Below are 19,860 nucleotides of genomic sequence, written 5' to 3'. Positions count from 1 at the left end.
AATAATAATTCCTATTATTATCATAATAGTAATAATGATAATAAAAATTACTATCATCACCATCATAATTATTATGATAATTATAATAATAATAATAATAATAATAATGTAAATAGTAATAATCATCACAATAATGATAAAAAATTGTAGTAGTAATAATAATTATAACAATAATAATAATAATAACAACAACAATTCTTATGAATAATACACAGCTAAATTATTGCACTTTAGGTGAGATCTCTAAGCTTAAAAATGCAAAAAAAATAAGAACAATCTCGACCAGGAAGTGGAAAACACACCAGGCTGTGCGCTTGATTTTATAGTTTCATCTTTAATTTCATTCCATTTTCTAGTCCCAAATGTGTGAGTGGTTGGTCAGACCTCCTTCCAAAAAGTAGAAGAGAATCTGTACTTTTAAACCCTGGACTCAAGTCCGGTCACTTGTTGTTCAATTGTCATATTTAAGTGGCCAACAGTGTTATTTTGGAATGAGGTATATTTGTTAAATGTGGTTTGGACGTTGAAATGCTGAAATGACTGTAAAACTGGGCTGACTGCTGTGTTTGTTTTCAGGGTGTGAGCTATATCTGAAACTTTGCATGGACTCCACCCGAAGGAACCTTCTATTACAAGACAAATAAGACAAACCCTTTCCTGTGCATTAATCATTATGATCCACTGGCACCAAGTAATACTTTTATTATTTCTATACTGTGTACTATTCTATTATATATATTATTTTGGTTATGATTATGATTGTAATTGTTTTTTGTTATTTGATTGCTTTCTATTAATGTAAAGCACTTTGAGCTGCATTCATAGCTGCATAATGTATCAATGGTGCTATCCAAATACATATAATAATAATAATAATAATAATAATAATAATAATAATAATAATAATAATAATAATAATAATGTTATATCATAATAATAATAATAATAATAATAATAATAATAATAATAATAATAATAATAAGACAAAAAACTATTCTGTTCTTGTGGGAACAACTTGCTGTTTTTCAGGGGAAACAACTCCACCCTTACTAATGAACAATGCGTTGGAACATTAACTGAACTGATAAGGTTTATTCTCATCAACATTTATCATAACTACAAGAATCTACACAATCTAAAGATGGGGATTTTAAAACGCAGTAGTTGTGTTTGTGGCCACACGGTGGCAGTGTCGCGCTGAAACAACATTAAACGTGATGAGCGTCAGCGACGACTCCTTCAGTCTGAGCATTATCTTTATTTGAAAAATTAAAATAAAGTGCTTTTATATACAATACAATAAAAAAAAAACACACCGTCGTGAAGTATATTACAAAAAATACAATTCACAACATTTTTACATTGGCAGCTGAATTTACAAAACAGTTTTGTTTTACATAAAAAACGTTGCTTATAATACAGACTGAGCGTCAGACGAGTGGTTCTGCATCTACGAAGCGTGAACAGCTCAAATTCACTAAATCACTAAAGTGTTCATTGTTCTGTGTTTGGCAAAGTTATTACTGTTCAAATGACACGCAGCTCACTAAGGCTGCCCTTTGCTCATTAGTATTATTATTATTATTATGATTATTATCATCATCATAATAATAAATATTAATATTGTTTTTATTATTATTAACAGTCTTTTGAAAGCATTTATTGTTTTGTTGAAAACAGTGAATCTGCAGCTTCTCTCCTGAAATCCACATCTCTCAGACAGAAGACAGACAGTGGTTATTTCCATGTGCCACACCAAGAAATAAAACATAAATCTGTGCCCTGATGTTTAGTATTTAGTTCTGTTTCACTCCTTGAGCACTAAACTAGTAAACTACTGCTCTACTCAACCAGGCCTGGTTCGTTTGGATGGAACACACTGAGGCTCCAGCAGCGCGAGGTGTCACATGTGCAAAGTTAATGTTTTGTGTTTTTAAATTTTTTTTTTCCTTTAAATTGAATTGTAATTTGAATCGTATTTTTAAAAACACAATTGTTATGTTTTTCATCATTTCATCAATTTTCTTTGCAGCATTTCTGCATCATTTGACTTAAAATGTATAATGTTTAAATGTTTTTATTAAATCATAGTTTTTATTAAATCATAGTTTCTATTAAATCGTAGTTTTTATCAAATCATAGTTTTTATTACATTTTAGTTTCTATTAAATCTTAGTTTCTATTAAATCTTAGTTTCTATTAAATCATAGTTTTTATTAAATCATAGTTTTTATTAAATCATAGTTTCTATTCTTTATGTGCAAAACTGGAACGCACGTGTTCATCATCTGGTGTTTCATCACGTGTGTGTGTGTTGTAGTGTGTGTGTGTTGTGTGTTGTAGTGTGTGTGTGTGTTGTAGTGTGTGTTGTAGTGTGTGTGTTATAGTGTGTGTGTGTGTGTGTTATAGTGTGTGTTTGTGTGTTGTAGTGTGTGTTGTAGTGTGTGTTGTTGTGTGTGTGTGTTATAGTGTGTGTGTTGTAGTGTGTGTGTTGTAGTGTGTGTGGGTTATAGTGTGTGTGTGTGTGTGTTGTAGTGTGTGTGTGTGTGTTGTAGTGTGTGTTTGTGTGTTGTAGTGTGTGTTGTAGTGTGTGTGTGTTATAGTGTGTGTGTTGTAGTGTGTGTGTTGTAGTGTGTGTTGTAGTGTGTGTTGTAGTGTTTGTGTGTTATAGTGTGTGTGTGTGTGTTGTAGTGTGTGTTGTAGTGTGTGTGTTGTAGTGTGTGTTGTAGTGTGTGTGTGTGTGTTGTAGTGTGTGTTGTAGTGTTTGTGTGTGTGTGTTCGCTCCTCGTCACATTTCCTGCGTTGCATAGTGTTTTATAAAGAACAACATTACCCATAATGCCTTGCTGCTCATCCCTTTATCACATGACCTGAAACCTGATCAATCTCACACATATTTTTCATATTTCTATTCGTCGTTTGAACAATAGTAAAAAAATCTCATCTCATTCTCACCGGCTTCATAAAGGTTTTATCTAATTTATTTTTCTTCAGTTCGTATAAAATCTGGTCACTCGGGTTTGAATAACTGAGAAAATGCCCCAAAATCCTTCCGACTCTGAGCTTGTGCTTCTCTTTCACTTCAGGACTTTGAATTTGTTTGGATTCAGATCCGTGTGTTTGATTCCAGATGCTGCGCTGATGAAAAACTACTTCATAAAAAGTGGCAGTTACAACGTGGCTTCTATAGTTTTTGGCGTCGCCGCGGTGACGCGGAGCCTCGGATGCGTCACAGGAGCTGGTTTGGACAGAACGGAGGTGACGCATTATGGGATGGATCTCCTCCATCTTGATCGTTCCAGATCTCTGAGGTAAACCGGATCTTAAGCGAGGCTGCGAGTGCACGTAAGAGCAGGAGTTTGAGCGTGCACGTTGGAGCGGGAGCGTGCACGTTAGAGTGCACGTTAGAGCAGGAGTGTGAGCGTGCACGTCAGAGTGCACCATGGAGCGCAAGTGTGCACGTTAGAGTGCACGTTGGAGCGGAGCGTGACACGGGAACAGGGAAATGTGCGGACACAGCAACAAAGTGCAAAATGTGTAATAATCTGAGTTTGGGTCTTTTCAGTGTTTCTTTCTGTCCCGTAACGTTCTCCAAACTTCACACGATGGAGTCCTTGATCTCGGACCCCAGTCGGACCCGGGGCCGGGGACACACCGGGGACACCTCCCCCCGGCTCTCCTTCACACCTGGAGCTTTCTTCTCGGCCTCTGAGAAGCTCTTGCTGTTCTCGGGGGAGGAGCACGGCGGCGTGCTGCAGATGTGGTTGTCGTTCAGCGTCTGGTAACCCTTGTGATCCGCCGCTGGCGCCGGCGCCGCCGTGCCGTTGAGCGGCAGGTTCTCTGCAGGTTTGACGACCGTCCTGGGCTTCTTCTGGGGGACGGTGTCCCCCCTGTCCTGCAGCACGGACTTCATGCGCTCGCGGTTCCTGCAGAACAGGACCACGGAGAAGACGAGCAGCGAGAAGGCCAGCAGAGCGCACACCACCACCAGCTCGTTCCAGTAGGACTTGGCGTTGACCAGCAGGGGGCGCGTTTCCCCGGGCAGAATCACGGCCTCCTCCTGGGGCGGCTGCGGGGGGCGGGTCCCCCCAGAGGGTGCGCCGCTCCGTTGCTTGGCCTCGGCCCTCACGCAGTAGTTGGCCAGCAGCTGGCGGAAACCGTCCTCCACCGACCAGCACTGGTAAGAGTCCTGCCGCTCCACCCGAGCCACCACCGCCAGCCCCCCACCGGGACTCGGGTGGTGCAGGTGGGCGGAGCCCCGGCTGGACTCCCAGCGCCGCTCAGCCAGGTTAGAGCGCAACGGGCAGGGCAGAACCCGGAAGGTGTTGGCAGGGATGACTACCAGCTGGCACAAGGACATGGCTGCGGAGGAGAAGAGAAACAACTTCATGCGGAACCTGAAGTGCACACGGCTCAGACGACGCTGATGAAAAACAATAATTAGAAGCGATCACAGATCGTAAAGATCATGCACAGAACAGAAGAACCTCCACACAGGTACAGTAAGCTGGAATGTGCAGAACAAGATGCATTATGTCAATATTTCAGCTTCTGAGATGCTGGAAAGAGTCTTCCCCTAATTCCACAGTAGCTAGGCTAGCTGATCCCATCTGCAGCCATGCACTGGGCTAACACTGCGCTAGGCTCACCTGCAGGTGCAGGTTTGGCCGCTCGGGTGCTGGACTCTGGTTCGCTACAGATCACTGACGTGTCTGTGTTCTCCACGTCCTGCTGCCAGACGCTGCAACACATTCAGATCATCAGACGCACTGCAGACACACTGCTCACGGTGTTTTTAAATCAATCAGTGTTTTTAATTTTTATATCAAATTGTTTATTATTATGTATATTTTTCAGATGTTTGCAGAGGGACTCGAACCTTCCCGGTTGGACCAGTCGGATGTCCCTGCACCGCCGACCGGTCCAGGCGCAGTACGGGTCCCTGGACAGGACACACTCCCCGCAGGTAGGGTAGTTGGAGCAGTTTGCCACTGGAACCTCCACTAGGGCGGAGAAGGAGGCGACGTAGAGCCGGCCCTGTGGAGGAGAAGGGAGTCAAGTCTGGATGGAACCTTCAGCTTCTCATTCCTTTCGCCTCCATGTGGAAGGTCAGGCAGAACTATGTGGAAGGTCAGGCAGAAGTAGGAGGGGGGCGGTGCAGCGCTGCGAGCCGCCATGGATGATGGGATTCCTAAACGGAGCCTGGACCTGGAGGACAGAACCTCCTCTTTACCTTCTCGGCGTCCAGCTCCATCTGCTGAACCGGCTGCGCGTCGGGGAACAGAACCATCTCCTCTATGATGAACATCCGCTGCTTGATGCTCAGCGCTTTGTGGAGCCTCCCGTCGTCTGGAGCCACAGAGGGAACAGGGGCTTTAGGACGTTGGGAACGGGCGGAACCGCATCGGAAGGAGGTTTGGGAAGACGCCGAGGGCTCTACCTGTTCCGATGAACAGCACGTCGTAGGCTCTGCCGGCGGCCTCGACGCGGTGCACGGCGATCTGTGTGTAGCGCACGTTGCGTTTGAGCAGCAGCGGCTGGCTGCGGATCACGCCGTCCATCAGGAAGTGGTCCTTCACGAAGTTTAGCACCTTGTCGGGCATGTGCAGCGAGGATGCGATGCCCTGCGCCCGGGCGGCGTTGGTGATGCACTGAGAAGGAAAGGAAACAGGAAGGGTCATCGTCACGTCCTGATCTGCAGGTTTCCACCAAGGGAACCAAGCGTGAGGAGCCGGCAGGAAATTACAGCACAGCAACTGTGGAGTCTGCTGGGGAGCAACAGGGTCCTACCGCTCCGGGTCTGGGTTCTGGCACAGGGTGGTTGTACGTGTACCACTGCTGCGTCTCCCGGTTCACCTCCCGGTAGCGGCCGCTAAACGCCTCCTCCACCTGCTCCATGGAGAAGGAGCAAACTGCAGAGCTGCCAGAGGCACCGTGGTACCTGCAGGAGGAGAGAGAGATGGATGGACAGAAGAAATAAGAATGAACAAACTAAAAATGGAAATATGCAAGAACCCTAACCCCAAATTAACAATAGACAATAAAAATAAACCAAACAAACTACAAAAATAAAACTACAAATAAACCTATACATACAGTCATGCAGTAGAATGTCATGACACCCGTTGATTACGCACAATAAGCTCTATAAGCTCTAAAAATACTAAAAATACTAAAAATACTTAAATGTGCGTAATGGACACAAGGTGCTCTCGCAGGCAAATAATCTCTTGATTTTGAAACCTAAAGAAATGGCGAAAAATAACCCTAATGATAAACAATAAATACTAACCTAAATATTAATACAATTAACAGCAAAACAATAAACATTAATATAATAAACCTGAAAAATGTCATATCCCAACATTATATTATATTTACGGAATATTTAATATTTCATATCCCGATGCCGGGCGAGGGACTGACCACTGGGAGGTGAAGACGCCGTAGAAGACGCTGTCCGTCCAGGCCTCGGGGCGTGGCGACAGGACGAACATGTCCTGGATGATGTTGAAGGGGAAGCCGTCGTCGGGCAGAGAGCAGAGCAGCTGCGCCTTCAGGAAGGTGGTGAGCTTCTTCTGCAGGACGCGCTCCCCCCCGCGGTCTCCCTGCGGGGACCAGGGAACCGTCAGAACAGCCCCTGGAGGGCGCCAGGCCCTCAACCCCCCGCGGTGCAGAGGGCCGGCACTTAACTAACCCCCTGAGGTTTTCCGGTTTGTTTGCACGAGGTTCTGCTCTGAGACCTGAAACAAAAGAGGCCTTGTGGGATGTTCAGCACCACCTCCAGCCACGCTGCGCTCCGTCACGTGGGGGTCACGCAGACAATATCCATCACCACAAACTGGTGATGAAGCTCTGGGCGACGAAGGAAACGCCCTCAGATCTCAGAGCGTTCTGCGCCGACCACCACCTTCCGTCCAGAGACCTGACCTCCACCTGACCTTGGACTGACCTGCACCCAACCTTGGCTTGACCTTTACATGACCTTGGTATAAGTTCCAGTTTGGTGCTTATGCTGAATATGGATGTTTTGAAGGGACAGGACAAACCGTACGTTAGTAATTTAGTCATTAAAATCTAAATAATATCAATGAGACAGTCACATGAAGTACAGGTGGCTGATCTCCCGATCGGGGGAGGGGGCCAGGGGCCAGGGGCCAGGGGCCTCTTTGTGTGGAGTTTGCACGTTCTCCACGTGCTCACATCCAACATACAAAGGTAAAATGATGCAGAACACTTCCCCGTCCTGTCCCTGACCACGACATGCGGCCATCATCTGGAATTGGCCCCTGGGGGCCAACGAAGTGAAAGCTGCCCACTGCTCCTGACTGCCCCCTGGAGGAAGCACAGCGAGGATGAGAGATACACAGAGGCTGAATGTGTGTGTGTGTGTGTGTGTGTGTGTGTGTGTGTGTGTGTGTGTGTGTGTGTGTGTGTGTGTGTGTGTGTGTGTGTGTGTGTGTGTGTGACCTCAGGGTGTTGATCTGAGTCGTGTTGGTGAGCGATCAGATCTGTGGCGACAGTCGAACCCCGAGCTGGTGTGTGTGTGTGTGTGTGTGTGTGTGTGTGTGTGTGTGTGTGTGTGTGTGTGTGTGTGTGTGTGTGTGTGTGTGTGAAATGAGAGGACCTGACATGGACCTGGGGGAAGGATCATCGTGTGCAGAAAAGCATCTTTCCCCGAAGGCTGCAGAGTTCAGGCTTCAAACCAACGTCACAAGATGCTTCATGTGGGAATAAACATTCAAACCTCACAGAACACTGGGTCCACATCCAGGGCTAATCCTGGGATTCTGGGATGGATTGGTACTTTAAAGTCTCAGAGGATTCCGACTGGAGATCCCTGTGATTGAAACCAGTTTGAAGCTGCGTGTGGAGCTGTGCTTCGGCCACAAGGAGGTGCTGCACCGAGTCGCTCCACCAGTCTCAGGATCATGTTTGCTGAAGTGGGATGGAAACCGAGTCCAAGCAGAGGAATGTTTGTGCAATCAGAGATCCTGGGTCTCTACACACACACACACACACACACACACACACACACACACACACACACACACACACACACACACTGTCATACACACACACACACACACACACACACACACACACACACACACACACACACACACACACACTGTCATACACACACTCTTACAGTTGCCCAGTGCACTTTGCAAACACACACACACACACACACACACACACAATGTACATATAAACACACATACACTCCAAAATCTCCAAACTAACCCCTTTTCTGTTTTTCTGTCTGACAGCAACACGACTGCAGTTTATAAAACATTCAGATTCCAGGGCGGATCTGACCTTTTTTCCGTTCGGGCCTCGTCCACCCAATGTGGTAGGCGTGGGTGATACCGCAAAATTTGGTTCGATCCGATACCAAAGCCAGATCACCGACACCGGGGGGCATGCGTGAAACGGAACTATACCCAGGGATGGTGGCTCAGGCGGTAGAGCTGGTGGTCTAGTGATCTAAAGGTTGCTGGTTCGATCCCAGGCTCCTCCTGCTAGCATGCTGTAGTGTCCTTGAGCAAGACACTTAACCCCTAATTGCTCCTGATGGCTGCGTCCGTCAGTGTTTGAACAATTGTAAGTCGCTTTGGATAAAAGCGTCTGCTAAATGACTAAATGTAAATGTAAATGTAAATGTGTGGGCACTGAGGAAATTACATTTAGTCATTGATCAGCTTTTATCCAAAGCCACTTACAATTATTCAAACAGCGACGGACGCAGCCATCAGGAGCAATGAGGGGTTAAGTGTCTTGCTCAATGACACTACAGCATGCTAGCAGGAGGAGCCTGGGATCCAACCAGCAACCTTTAGATTACTAGACCGCCAGCTCTCTTGGTATTGATTCTACTGATGCTAGAATCGATCTTCAAGACGCGACGCAGCATCGGTAGTAGCAATACTTTTGGTATCGACCCGCTCACCCCTAGTATCTGTAGTACATTTACTAGTACCTAGTATATTTTCGTTTTCCCCCTCCATTTATAGAAACCATCGTGTCCACACCGACGGCATTTTAGAAAATCTCTCCGTCCACACGAGACCTCAAAAACGATTTAAAACTCCCTCATCACCCTGGCAGGCCAGCAGGGGGCGATAGTATGAAATAAAACCAGACGTCCAACACAGAGAAGAAGACGAGCAGCGCGCTCAGCTTCTTCATCACATCCAGATGACACTGGACGGACGCCGTTACCCAAGGTGGAGACTCTTCACCCCCTGGTGGAGACACGGAGACTACACCACATTGCTCGCAGCTTCCTGACAGCTTCCTGTCGTTTTCAAGAAGCCCGGTTTTACTTCATCCACCAAAACACAGAAAACTGAGTTTTGGAAAAGCTCCAACCTGGAAGGACTTTTCCAAAAGCTTCGTTTACAGCTCCTCAAAACACGGACAGGGCCTCTGATTCCAGGGCATGTCCGAACCTTCAGAACATCCAGGTTCCGGGGCCGACCGGACGCTTGACCTGTCCAGGCCCCCGCTCCGCCCCGCCCCGCCACGCCACGCCACGCCACGCCCCGCCACACCCCGCCTCACCTTACACACTCGTGCGATGCGCGACACGACGGTGTTGTCAAAGAAGTCGAACTCCTTTCCCGCCTCGCTGAAGAAGAAGTAGATCTTGTCATCGTCGCCGGCCGCGTTGCCGCTCGGGAGGCTCTGGCGGAGGAAGGCCGAGCCCACGAACGCCGGCTCTGAAACACAAGCAGCCGGTCAGCGGAGGACGGACACGCCCGCCGCCTGCGTCACATCAGGTCAGACGGTGTCCTCAGCGCGGAGCAACGGCAGCACGGAAAGACGGAATATGATCAGGATAATGAGCAGACGTGAGTTATTATCAAAAAATAACGTCCGACAGGGAAATGAGGTTTGAGGTTGAAGTGATGACGTTCAGCTGCACGTTGTCACGGCTACTCACCACATCAATTAGTAGACTGACACAGAATGGTGATTAGAAACCATTTGATAACTGGTACCGTACGTCAAGTGTAAGATAAATAGTCACAGCAATGTAGTGAAACACTAAAGTATTTGCTGTTATTCCTTCTATTCAACTGAACATTTACATGAATGGGAAGTTTGGGATTTTGATATCGACGTTCACACCATCTCAAGTCTTCCATTGTAGTTTCTATGTAGCGTCACCAGATGGCACCACCAGTTGGTGGCGTCGGAGCGATACGGAAGATGCGAAGCCAGACGGAGAAGCAGCGGCTGTTAACCAATCGAATAGAGTATTCCACAGAGCCGTGTGATAACGATCATGATAACAAGATGTGACACCTTGGAGCCAGTTCAGGGAGTTCTCTGTCTTCAGGGCAGACCCGGGTCCGAGGCTCTTGTAGATGATGGGTTCGTTGCCTTGGAAGTTACTGACGGTTCCTGCGTACAGCTCTCCATCTGCACCACCACCACCACCACCACCACCAAAAACAACAACAACACACCGTCAGGACGGACGTAGGTCCAACACGGACCTATGAAACCTCCTCGCTCCGTGACCTACCGGCCATGATGGCGGTGGAGCGGTACTCGGGGTCGAAGGGGCAGCGGCTCCGCCCGTCCTCCGTCACGACCTCCCCCGACGGGGTCCTCACCAGGGAGAAGGACGCAGCGTCCTGGAAACACACACAGTACTTAAACATGTTTTATGGTCAAACTTTCTTGGTATATCAAGTACAGAAGCATTGACATGTGTGGTTAACTGACGGGGCTGCAGATATTCCTCTACAATCACATTCAAATTTGTATACTTTAATATTTTTAATATTCCAATATATTCAACATTTTTATGCTCAAACTTTGTACAGGTCGTTACACATGGTGCTGGAGCCGCAGTTCTGATTAGAGCGATCTTTTCTCAAAACACAGTAAATAAAAACACTAAATTTATTTCATTTACTCCGTTTCCTGCTACTGCTCCGCTGTGTAGCAGATCGCTCCTGAAAAAATCCCGCCCGCATTCTCGTGGTCCGGTGGCAAATGCCCGTGGCCCGGCACGGTCCGCGAGCCGGTGCTTGGAAACGTCTGCACTAGAGAACATCCCGTCGGTGATTGTCGAGTTTATTTCCTCCTTTCATCATCACATCAGTGGAATTTCTGGACATTGTGGTCGGAGGTGAACCCTCCCTTGTACACACAGCGAAGCGCTGAAGGAGAAGGAAACGCTCCGGGCGTCGTGCGTCTCCACCGACGCCGACTTGGCAACGTTACCGAGAATATCTCTCTCTAATCTGCGTTCACTCTGCAACAAACTGGATCAACTTATATTGAACTTTATAACTTATCTCATGTGAATTGATTCGCTGATGTTATACGTTCTAATCAATTATTTATTTATAAAAATGTCATTCCTGCAGCCCCAGTAACTGGACATTGTCATTTTTTTAAGCTAATCCCTATTTTATGAGTGAGAACAGAAAAGTACATTTCTGTCTGTTCCTGCAGGATGATGTGCTTGATGCTGACTGTGCTGGACCCTGGGTATGTGCTGGACACTGAATAGGTCCTGGTTAATGACTATGTGCTGGATACTGACCGTGTACTGGATACTGACCATGTACTGGTTACTGACTGTGTACTGGATACTTACTATGTGCTGGACACTGAATATGTTCTGGATACTGACTATGTACTATGTGATATTGTGTACAAGTACTCACTATGTACGTGCATGCGGGGCTGAAGGCGTACGTGCCGCACACATACAGGTGAGTGGTGTTCACACGCAGCAGGATCTTGATGTAGTTGAAACAATCGGTCTGAAAATAAAGAAACAGAAAAAAAAGAGAATTAAAAAGTACTGCTAACGACCAGTCCGTCTCTGAAACATGAAGCATGAAGTATTTTGACGTGGCTCACCTTCAAGTCTTTTCCTTTGAAGCTGCACTCCTCCCTCTTCCTCTCCGGAGTCTCCCACGTCACCTGCACAACAACATGGAGTCGCTCAGTCACATGTGGTGGAGCCTGATGTCTGCTCCAACTTCAGCAGCTTGGTCTCCCACACAGAGTGCAACGGTCTACCTCCGTAGACTCTACAGGAAGTCTATGGGCAATCAATAGACCCTTTTCAGACAGTCCACAGGAAGTGTACAGACAGTCAGTTGCTCACGTTTCTCCACAGCGCCGCCCTGCTGATGTCACTGAGGTCCAGTGCGAACAGAACCTCTCGGGCTCCGACGTACAGGGTGTGGTCGTCCTCGCTGAGGAGGACGGACGTCAGGTTGGAGACACCGCCCACCGAGAAACGCCTGGTGGTCCTCTCCTTCACATCTGGAGAGAGAGAGAAATCAAGGAACATGAAGAGGAGTGATTGATTGTTTTATATTTCACACATTTAAGAAACAATTGCAGAAGTCAAACAGTTTTTACTGTTGTTCAAGTTCAGTTCTTATACACTTTTATTCTATGTACTCTCCATTGAATGCAGCCTTAATTCACTCCATACATGTACAGTTTGTGCTGTGTGTACAGTGTGTACATTGTACAGTGTGTACTGTGTGTACATTGTACAGTGTGTACTGTGTGTACATTGAGAACATTCTGCTCTGGCTGTGACCTCCTCCGCCTCAGCCTCTAACATCCTCTCCCAGAGGAAAACAACACTCTGATGGAAGTGCGTTGCTATGGCAACGCAGGACGCGTTTAACCTGAGAGGTTAAATGCGTCCTGACCCTGTCCCCTGTCTCTGAGCTGCATCTAATGAGTTACAGTTTAAACTGAAATGTTTGTCTTCATATTTGTTAGTTTCAGAGTCAGTCACAGTATTTGACGATAAATATTAACATCTCAGAACGATCTCTCACCACAAGCAAAGTTTCTAAGTTTGGAAATAAGTTTGGCACCGGGAAAACATTCATGAAAGAAGCTTCTGTATTCTGCGTCAGTTTGAGTCAACAGCGTACAGAAAGCAACAAACCGAGGGCGTCGCAGGCGGCAGACGTCTCGTCCGTTTCAGAGTTTGTTCAGGTTCGATGCCGAGTTCCGACCAAACTGGAACAGCTGGGCTCAGCGACGTCTGGTCCCACTCTGTGTGGGGTTCCTCCGTCCTGACGGAGCGGCATGGTTCCGCCTCGCGTGCACATCCAGCCATGTGGCACCATTAGCGTCATTATGTGGTTTAAAGGTCATTTCGCACTAAATCGGCTGAAATACTGACTGACCTCCAGACCCAGCACAACGGCCATGATTCCCTCTCCCTTGGGTCAGTTGTTCTGAAGCTGCTGTCCATCTGTAACGAGACGCATCTCCTCCTTTTCTAGATCAAGGACGAGCGTTAGCATCAGTACGTCTGAAGTCCCACTTCCACATCCTCCTCCGTGAACATGGCCTACATTCCCCTGAAGGACGAGGGGAGGTTCAGGTGAAGGACCTGCCGTCCACCCTCACAGTGACCAGAAGATAAAGTGTAAAGGTGTGAGGGAGAAGCAATGTGAGGAGACTGCAGGTGTTTAAAGTATTGAAGTTAGATAAAGATACTGGAAGAAGGAAGAGACTCCAGTCAAGATGGTTTGAGGATGACATCATCATCTCCCAGAATCAGGACCAGGATCAGATTTGCGCTCCTCTCATTTAAAGGTTAACGTAGCACTTTGGGAAAGCGCTTGCTTCGGCGGAAAGTCCATCCACAGCTTCTTTTCAGGGGAAAAGAACCGCGGTGAGGAACCCGGAGCAGGTCCAGCCTCAGAGCAGAATCACAGAGTTTCTACGGCAGAACCACGTTACGCTGCTCGTGCTGGAGGGACGGTTCTGTGGGGAACAGTGCTGATAGGACGGAGAACAGAGACGCCGGCATCTGGGACGCATTAGGACACCAGGCCCACTGGGGTGATTCATCAGAAGGTTCAGGAAAAAATCTGTTCTCCAGCTGTTTGTGTGGTTAACCCCTGGACCCCCATCTCTAACAGGATCCTGCCACCTGATGTGAACACCACGGTGCCAAAACACCACTTCAGCAAACCTTTTGGGTCGTTGGAGACTGGCTGGGGGTGAAGATCTGCAGATAAATGCAATGCAGGCTGAACCTCAACAGAGAAGAACAGACCGACAGCTGTTCACTGCAGAGCTGTTCCTTTTCTGGCCCCAGGTCCACAGCCTCCCCGTTCAACCACCATAATGTGAAGCGAGCGGAGCGACCATCGGGAGCCACCGTGACGCCCACACGGCGTGAGCTCTGGAGACGGACCCTGCAGGGGTCCGACCTGCAGCGCCGCCACATGCTGCTCCGTTTAGAGCCACCTTGAAAGACCTTCAAAACCAGCGTTTTTTCAGGGTTCGCTTGGATGTATTCGGGACCTGCTGTGTTGGATTTGGGGCCCGCACCCTGGAGGATCAGGGGGATTACATAATCTCTGGTCCCGTCCTGTGTAATGTAACCCAGTGATCCTGCTGTCCAGGATCAGTGGGTTACATGGGCGTTTAAAGTGGCTTGAACCTGAAGTAAAATCACTTTTAACCCTTAAGTACATAAATGAATATGGTGCTAATCATTCTTAAGTATTTCAGGATTGAGCTTTACACCACTTTTTTTTTTTATATCACATTTGACAACTGAGTCCAGCGGAAGGCGATAAGTTTTCTCCAAGGACCAAGATGAAATACGACATGATAAGTGTTGTGGAGAGCAGGAGCGGCTGTCTCTCCCTTTTTGTGTTGAAAGACAAAATTAATATGGAAAGCCTAGTTTCCCTTGAATCCACTGAAATGTACCAGTTGATGCTGACTGATCCTAAAATGAGACGATGAATATCGATTCTACAGGCGCACATTGCTCTGTGCAGACTCCAAAGGGTTAAAATGAGCGGCGTGAACCTGAACCTGGCACTGGGTTCAGGTGTGAAGGTCTGAACGTCGAACAGCATGTTACCACTGACGGTGCTGATTGTCACTAAATCACTTTAACGGAGCGGGTCTGAAAGACCAACACTTGTAAGCAAATATTCCCTTCACAATCTAAACTGTCAAATGAGTGGTTAAATGAATATCCATATTCTAAGTCAGAGAATCACTCATAACATCGACATGAAGTGCTTCCCCGTACATGTCAGCATGTGACCCGAGGTGATTGTGGCAGTTTCTCCAGCCACACGCAGCTTAAGCGGCGAATTCAGGGACCTCCGGCACAGCGACACAGAAGACGGGGGGTTGTAGACACCAGATTATCGTAGAGAGTTGGCCAGGTGGAATTAGCCCAGGAGCAGATAGTACACGTGTCATGACAAGGCTCCTCTCTTGAGTGAGTGTGGGGATGGGGGTTTTACCTGCTGCTTGTTATACCAACCAACGAGCAACAGGTGTGCAGCCACTATGACCCCAATCACCTAGATCCAGGTCAGGTGTGGCTGCTCAAACCACACCAACCCCACACCACAGTGATGCTTTCATTTAGAAAGCACATTGCACATCACACCAAGCCCAAGCAGTTTCCAGCCGGGGGGGGGGGGGGGATGCTTGTTTCTTTCCATAAGGAAACAGAGTAAAATAAAAGACCCTACTTCTACAATAAAAACACACTGTTTTGGCGTGCTGATCACGGCCCCCCATCGCCGGCGCAGCATGAGCACAGTCGGTGCCGTCAGAGAGGGAGTGATGGTGGTGCAGAGCCCACCTTTCCTAAAGCACGCCAACCCCCAACAGTGCCACCGCCCAGCAATGTCTTGTAATAGCACTGTAATCATTTAGACCTACGTTTTACACATGTAAACATATTCATTCATCCTGTACAGAAATATCCCAACTACACTCATAATGCCTGTGTCCGGCTGCAGTTACTGAGTCGCCAACGAAACAAACAAACAACGTTTTTTCCAGAGTGACTCCAGATTCCAGAGTCATTTCAAAGATTTGTTCCCTACGAACGAATCGCTTGCGAATCATCTTGCATCACTGTGCAGAACAGTGTCGCAGCTTTCACTCAACACAACTCAATGAAACAACATAATCATCGTAAACTATATAAACCCCAAAACCCAATCAGGGAGATCGTGTCCCGCGGCTCCAAGTGTCGTCCTCCATCACATGGAGGAGGCGACAACAGCTGCCACCGTCAGCTCCATCTTTGTTACAGAGAGAGACGAGGACGACGCCTCAGAGCTGATTAGAGCAGGACCAGGGGGAGGGGTGGCAGAGGGAGGGAGGGATGGAGGGGTGGACAGATGAAGGGGTGGCAGGATGATGGGGTGGAGGGAGGGATGGAGGGGGAGGGGTGGAGTGATGAAGGGATGGAGGGATAGAGAGATTAAGGATGGAGGGATGGAGAGATGGAAGGATGGGAGAATGAAGGGATGAATGGATGGAGGGATGAGGGAGGATGGAGAGATAAAGGGATGGAGAGATGAAGAGTGGAGGGAGGGAGGATGGAGAGATGGATGGTGGAGTGATAAAGTGGTGGAGGGATAGAGGGATGGAGGCATGAAGGGGTGAAGGGATGAGGGATGGAAGGATAAAGGGCTGGAGGGATGGAAGGATGGAGGGATGGAAGGATAAAGGGATGGAGGGATGGAAGGTGCTGTACCACATGTTAACAAGAGGGCTCTGCTGGGAGAGCAGTTCTCTACATGAGGTCAGGCAGGAAGCAGTTCTCTGGTCCAGTTCTCTGCAGGTTCTTCAGAACCACGTTGGACCTGCAGCTTCCTGACCTGGTGCTGGAGGATCCACTGGGAAACAACGGGAGCAGCAGCTCTTCTTCTACGTCTCTCAACCAGGTTCAACAGCAACAAACCATGAACCTGGACCTGAACCGTTACGGTCCCAAACACCTGAAACAAAGAAGATATGGACACGAGATGCGATGGAACTCACTGAGCGGGAAGGAGAGGCGCGGGGTGACGTCCAACTCCGCCCACGCCATGTGGACCAACAGCGCCAACAGCACAATGCATGCTGGGAAACGCAGCATGGCCGCTCCTCCGGTCGCCATGACGACTCCACGCCTCGGCATCCGCCTTTCAGAGAGCGAGGAGCCTCATGGGGGCAGCTCTCTCTCTCTCTCTCTCTCTCTCTTCACTGTGAGCTTCTCTTCAGATCAGCCTCCATGTGCAGGTCTCTAGGAAAGATCTGGGAAAGGGAAACACATTTACTGCAATTAGTGCATTTGATTCATCTCATGAGCAATCAGGCACATTTGGAGTAAAAAAAATTAAAAATAAAAAAACTTTTTTTTTTATTATTAAGAAATTATGGGATTTCGGGTTTGAAATCCATGTGGTTGACTTTAAATCCCGGAGTGGATTTTTTTTTTTTTCTGAACCCGGATATTTCCAGGAAGTTAATTTGCGTTGGAATTAAATAGCACATCACCATTATCAACGCTGTCCAAAGAAACAAAGACAACGTTTGAAACCCCAGGCTCCTATTCAGACGCCTCCACCCTCCACACCACACCTCCGTGTACAGAGCACAAAGGCAGCACCTTTTCTGTGGAAACCAGAGCCACGGAGCAGATAACCAGGAGATCCGATGACCTGTCGTCCCGCTCCGACCCGGACATCAGCTGCTTCCAGGTCAGTTCCACAATCAAACAGACAAAGTCCTTTCTTCGCCGTCCGACAATGAATTCAAGGCCTGAAGGTGCTTGAACACTGTCCTGCAGCGTGGGATGACACCAGATGAACACACATCAAGATATGACGTTTTGGGTGGGGAGGCTCTCGCTACCGTCGCCCAATCAGCTGTTCAGGTTGAAATCCGCTTTGTGTTTCACCGCAGATTCTGGACATTGTTATGATTTATGATTTATAGTGTATAGTTTATAGTTTATAGAGTTCATAGCTTAGTTTCAAGGCGTGGATCTAGAAACATCTGCAGGAAAGCGGTGTTAGTCAACACACACTCACACAGAAGAGCAGAGTGACTCGTACATGTGTAACTACATCTTTTGATCCATGTGTTCAGCACTGTGGGAAATGATCAAAATGATGAATATTTAAAGGGAACGTTTTAAATTTAACCATTTAATAAAGATGGTCCTTTATAGATATGTTTCGTGCACAGAAAACCCCAATGTTGAATTAGGAACAAGATAAATCAACTTTTTTATGATTCTATTATGGTCTGTTTGACGGCAGCATCTCTTCACTCCCAAACAGACTCGTCTGAGGAAACATCAACGTTTACCAAACGGGAAGTTCCCAGAGTGCTCGTCCAGTACAGCCAGTAATAACCCAGTAGTACGTGTATATTTAGAGGACCCATCTCGGTGGATCCAGCAGGGTATAAATAGCACGGTGCTAAACAGGTGTTTGGATTTGACACCCGAGTGGAGCGGAGCTTGCCAGAATGCCACACCGAGCGTCGAGGGGAGAACTGCGAGCGATGAATCACACTTCCTGGCACGTCGGCCATCTTGGAATGTCTGTGAACGCCACGGGGTGCGTTCCATTTGTAGTGCACTGTGTAGGGCGCTATGAAGGACACATGTCATGTGGGGTTCCAAACCGCAGGGGGCGACGAAACCCACTTCCAAGGGAACACATCGGAAGCGTAATTCCAAGGGGTCACTTCAGAGACATTTTACCCACAATGCACTGTGGCTCTTCTTTTTGAGTTTATTGGGGGGATCTCAAACCAAATGGTGCATAGCTCCACCAACTGGAGATTTAGAGACCTGAAGACTCGGAGACCTGGACACCTGGACACCTGCAGACCTTGACACTTGGAGACCTGGAGACCTGGAGACCTGGGGACCTGGAGACCTGGAGACCTGGAGACCTGCAGACCTGGACACCTTGAGACCTGGAGACCTGGATGCCTGGAGACCTAAGACCTGCCAAGCTACTCCCAGATGCTGCCTTCATGCTGAGATCATTTCCTCCTCCGCTCCACATCATGGACTCCGAGGCGTGAAGCAGATCTTGTGTCAGGATGATGTGTTGACCCTCTCAGGATCTGACGAGCTCCTCCTGCTCTTTGAGGGACTAGCAGCTCGTATTTTGAGTAACCAAACGATGAAGCCAGGAGGGAACTCCTCCAGAAAGGTTCCTCTCACCCTGACCCTCGTCAGGATCCTGGTCAGGTCCTCCTCCTCCTCCTCCTCTTCCTCTTCCTCTCGCTGGATGGAAACTCTGCTCCATGTTCCTGATGAGACGATGGAGGATTCTGGAAAAGGCTCCTCCCTCCGTCCTGCTCGCCCCAGTTCAGAGTAATTAATCGCTCATTCATCCCTGAGTGAAGGATCTAGAAGTAATTAGGACCATATGCTGATTCAAAGACTTTTAATTGCGTAATTAAAATCCTATTAAAGGAGCGCAGGGAGACAGGGGACGTTTTGAACCTTGGGGTTCAGAGTTGAACTCATCAAGCTCTCGTCTCCTCGGGGACTTTTAACCACGTTGTCAGAGGTTTGTAATTCCATTAACTCTGCGCTGCGGAGATAAGCCTCCCGTCGCTGGATGTAAGAACAGATTCATGTAACACTGATCAGCCACAACATTAAAACCACCACATATAACACTCATACTGTGTAGCTTCTCCTTGTGTCACTAAAACAGCTGTGAGGTGGAGGCATGGTCTCCACCAGACTCTGAAGGTGTCCTGTGGTATCTGGACCAAGAAATCAGAAGCAGATCCTTCAAGAAGTTGGAACAGCCACAAGACCTGTGCTTGTGGAGATGCTCTGACCCAGTCGTCCAGCATCACAATGTGCTCCTTGTCAAAGTGGCTCAGATCCTTACGCTGCTTCAACACATCAACTTCAACAACTGACTCTTCACCTGCTGCCTCATTTAATTATAATAATAAATAACACTATTATATAATAAAAATATATAACACTTTATATATATATATATATATATATATATATATATATATATATAATACACTGTATAACAG

The 19,860-nt window shown here is 47.6% G+C and overlaps 1 protein-coding gene across 1 annotated transcript; it reads right to left on the bottom strand.

Annotated features, from left to right (window-relative positions):
- Positions 1-1,238: 1,238 nt before the first annotated feature.
- Positions 1,239-17,002, bottom strand: sema4ba (sema domain, immunoglobulin domain (Ig), transmembrane domain (TM) and short cytoplasmic domain, (semaphorin) 4Ba). Its single transcript, XM_080002303.1, has 14 exons — positions 16,831-17,002; positions 12,143-12,303; positions 11,893-11,955; positions 11,694-11,792; positions 10,538-10,649; positions 10,315-10,431; positions 9,568-9,725; positions 6,427-6,608; positions 5,791-5,941; positions 5,441-5,651; positions 5,234-5,349; positions 4,880-5,037; positions 4,650-4,741; positions 1,239-4,362 (listed from the first exon to the last, which is right to left on the bottom strand). Exons 1-14 carry the CDS (start codon positions 16,967-16,969, stop codon positions 3,599-3,601), a joined length of 2,523 nt encoding a protein of 840 aa, XP_079858429.1. The 5' UTR covers positions 16,970-17,002; the 3' UTR covers positions 1,239-3,598.
- Positions 17,003-19,860: the final 2,858 nt, after the last annotated feature.

This window comes from Zeus faber (genome assembly GCF_960531495.2).
Source record: "Zeus faber genome assembly, chromosome: 6".
Taxonomy (NCBI): domain Eukaryota; kingdom Metazoa; phylum Chordata; class Actinopteri; order Zeiformes; family Zeidae; genus Zeus; species Zeus faber.
The sequence above is the reverse complement of the archived record's forward strand: the minus strand, read 5'-3'. Positions and strand labels throughout refer to the sequence as shown.

Bases quoted from the DNA above. Each gene is read 5' to 3' on its own strand.
- sema4ba (XM_080002303.1), bottom strand. From the start codon at position 16,969: ATGCCGAGGCGTGGAGTCGTCATGGCGACCGGAGGAGCGGCCATGCTG. The intron at 5,652-5,790 runs GTAGGACCCTGT...TTTCCTTCTCAG, and splicing joins CAGAACCCAGACCCGGAGCG to TGCATCACCAACGCCGCCCG. The intron at 4,742-4,879 runs GTTCGAGTCCCT...AATGTGTTGCAG, and splicing joins CGACTGGTCCAACCGGGAAG to CGTCTGGCAGCAGGACGTGG.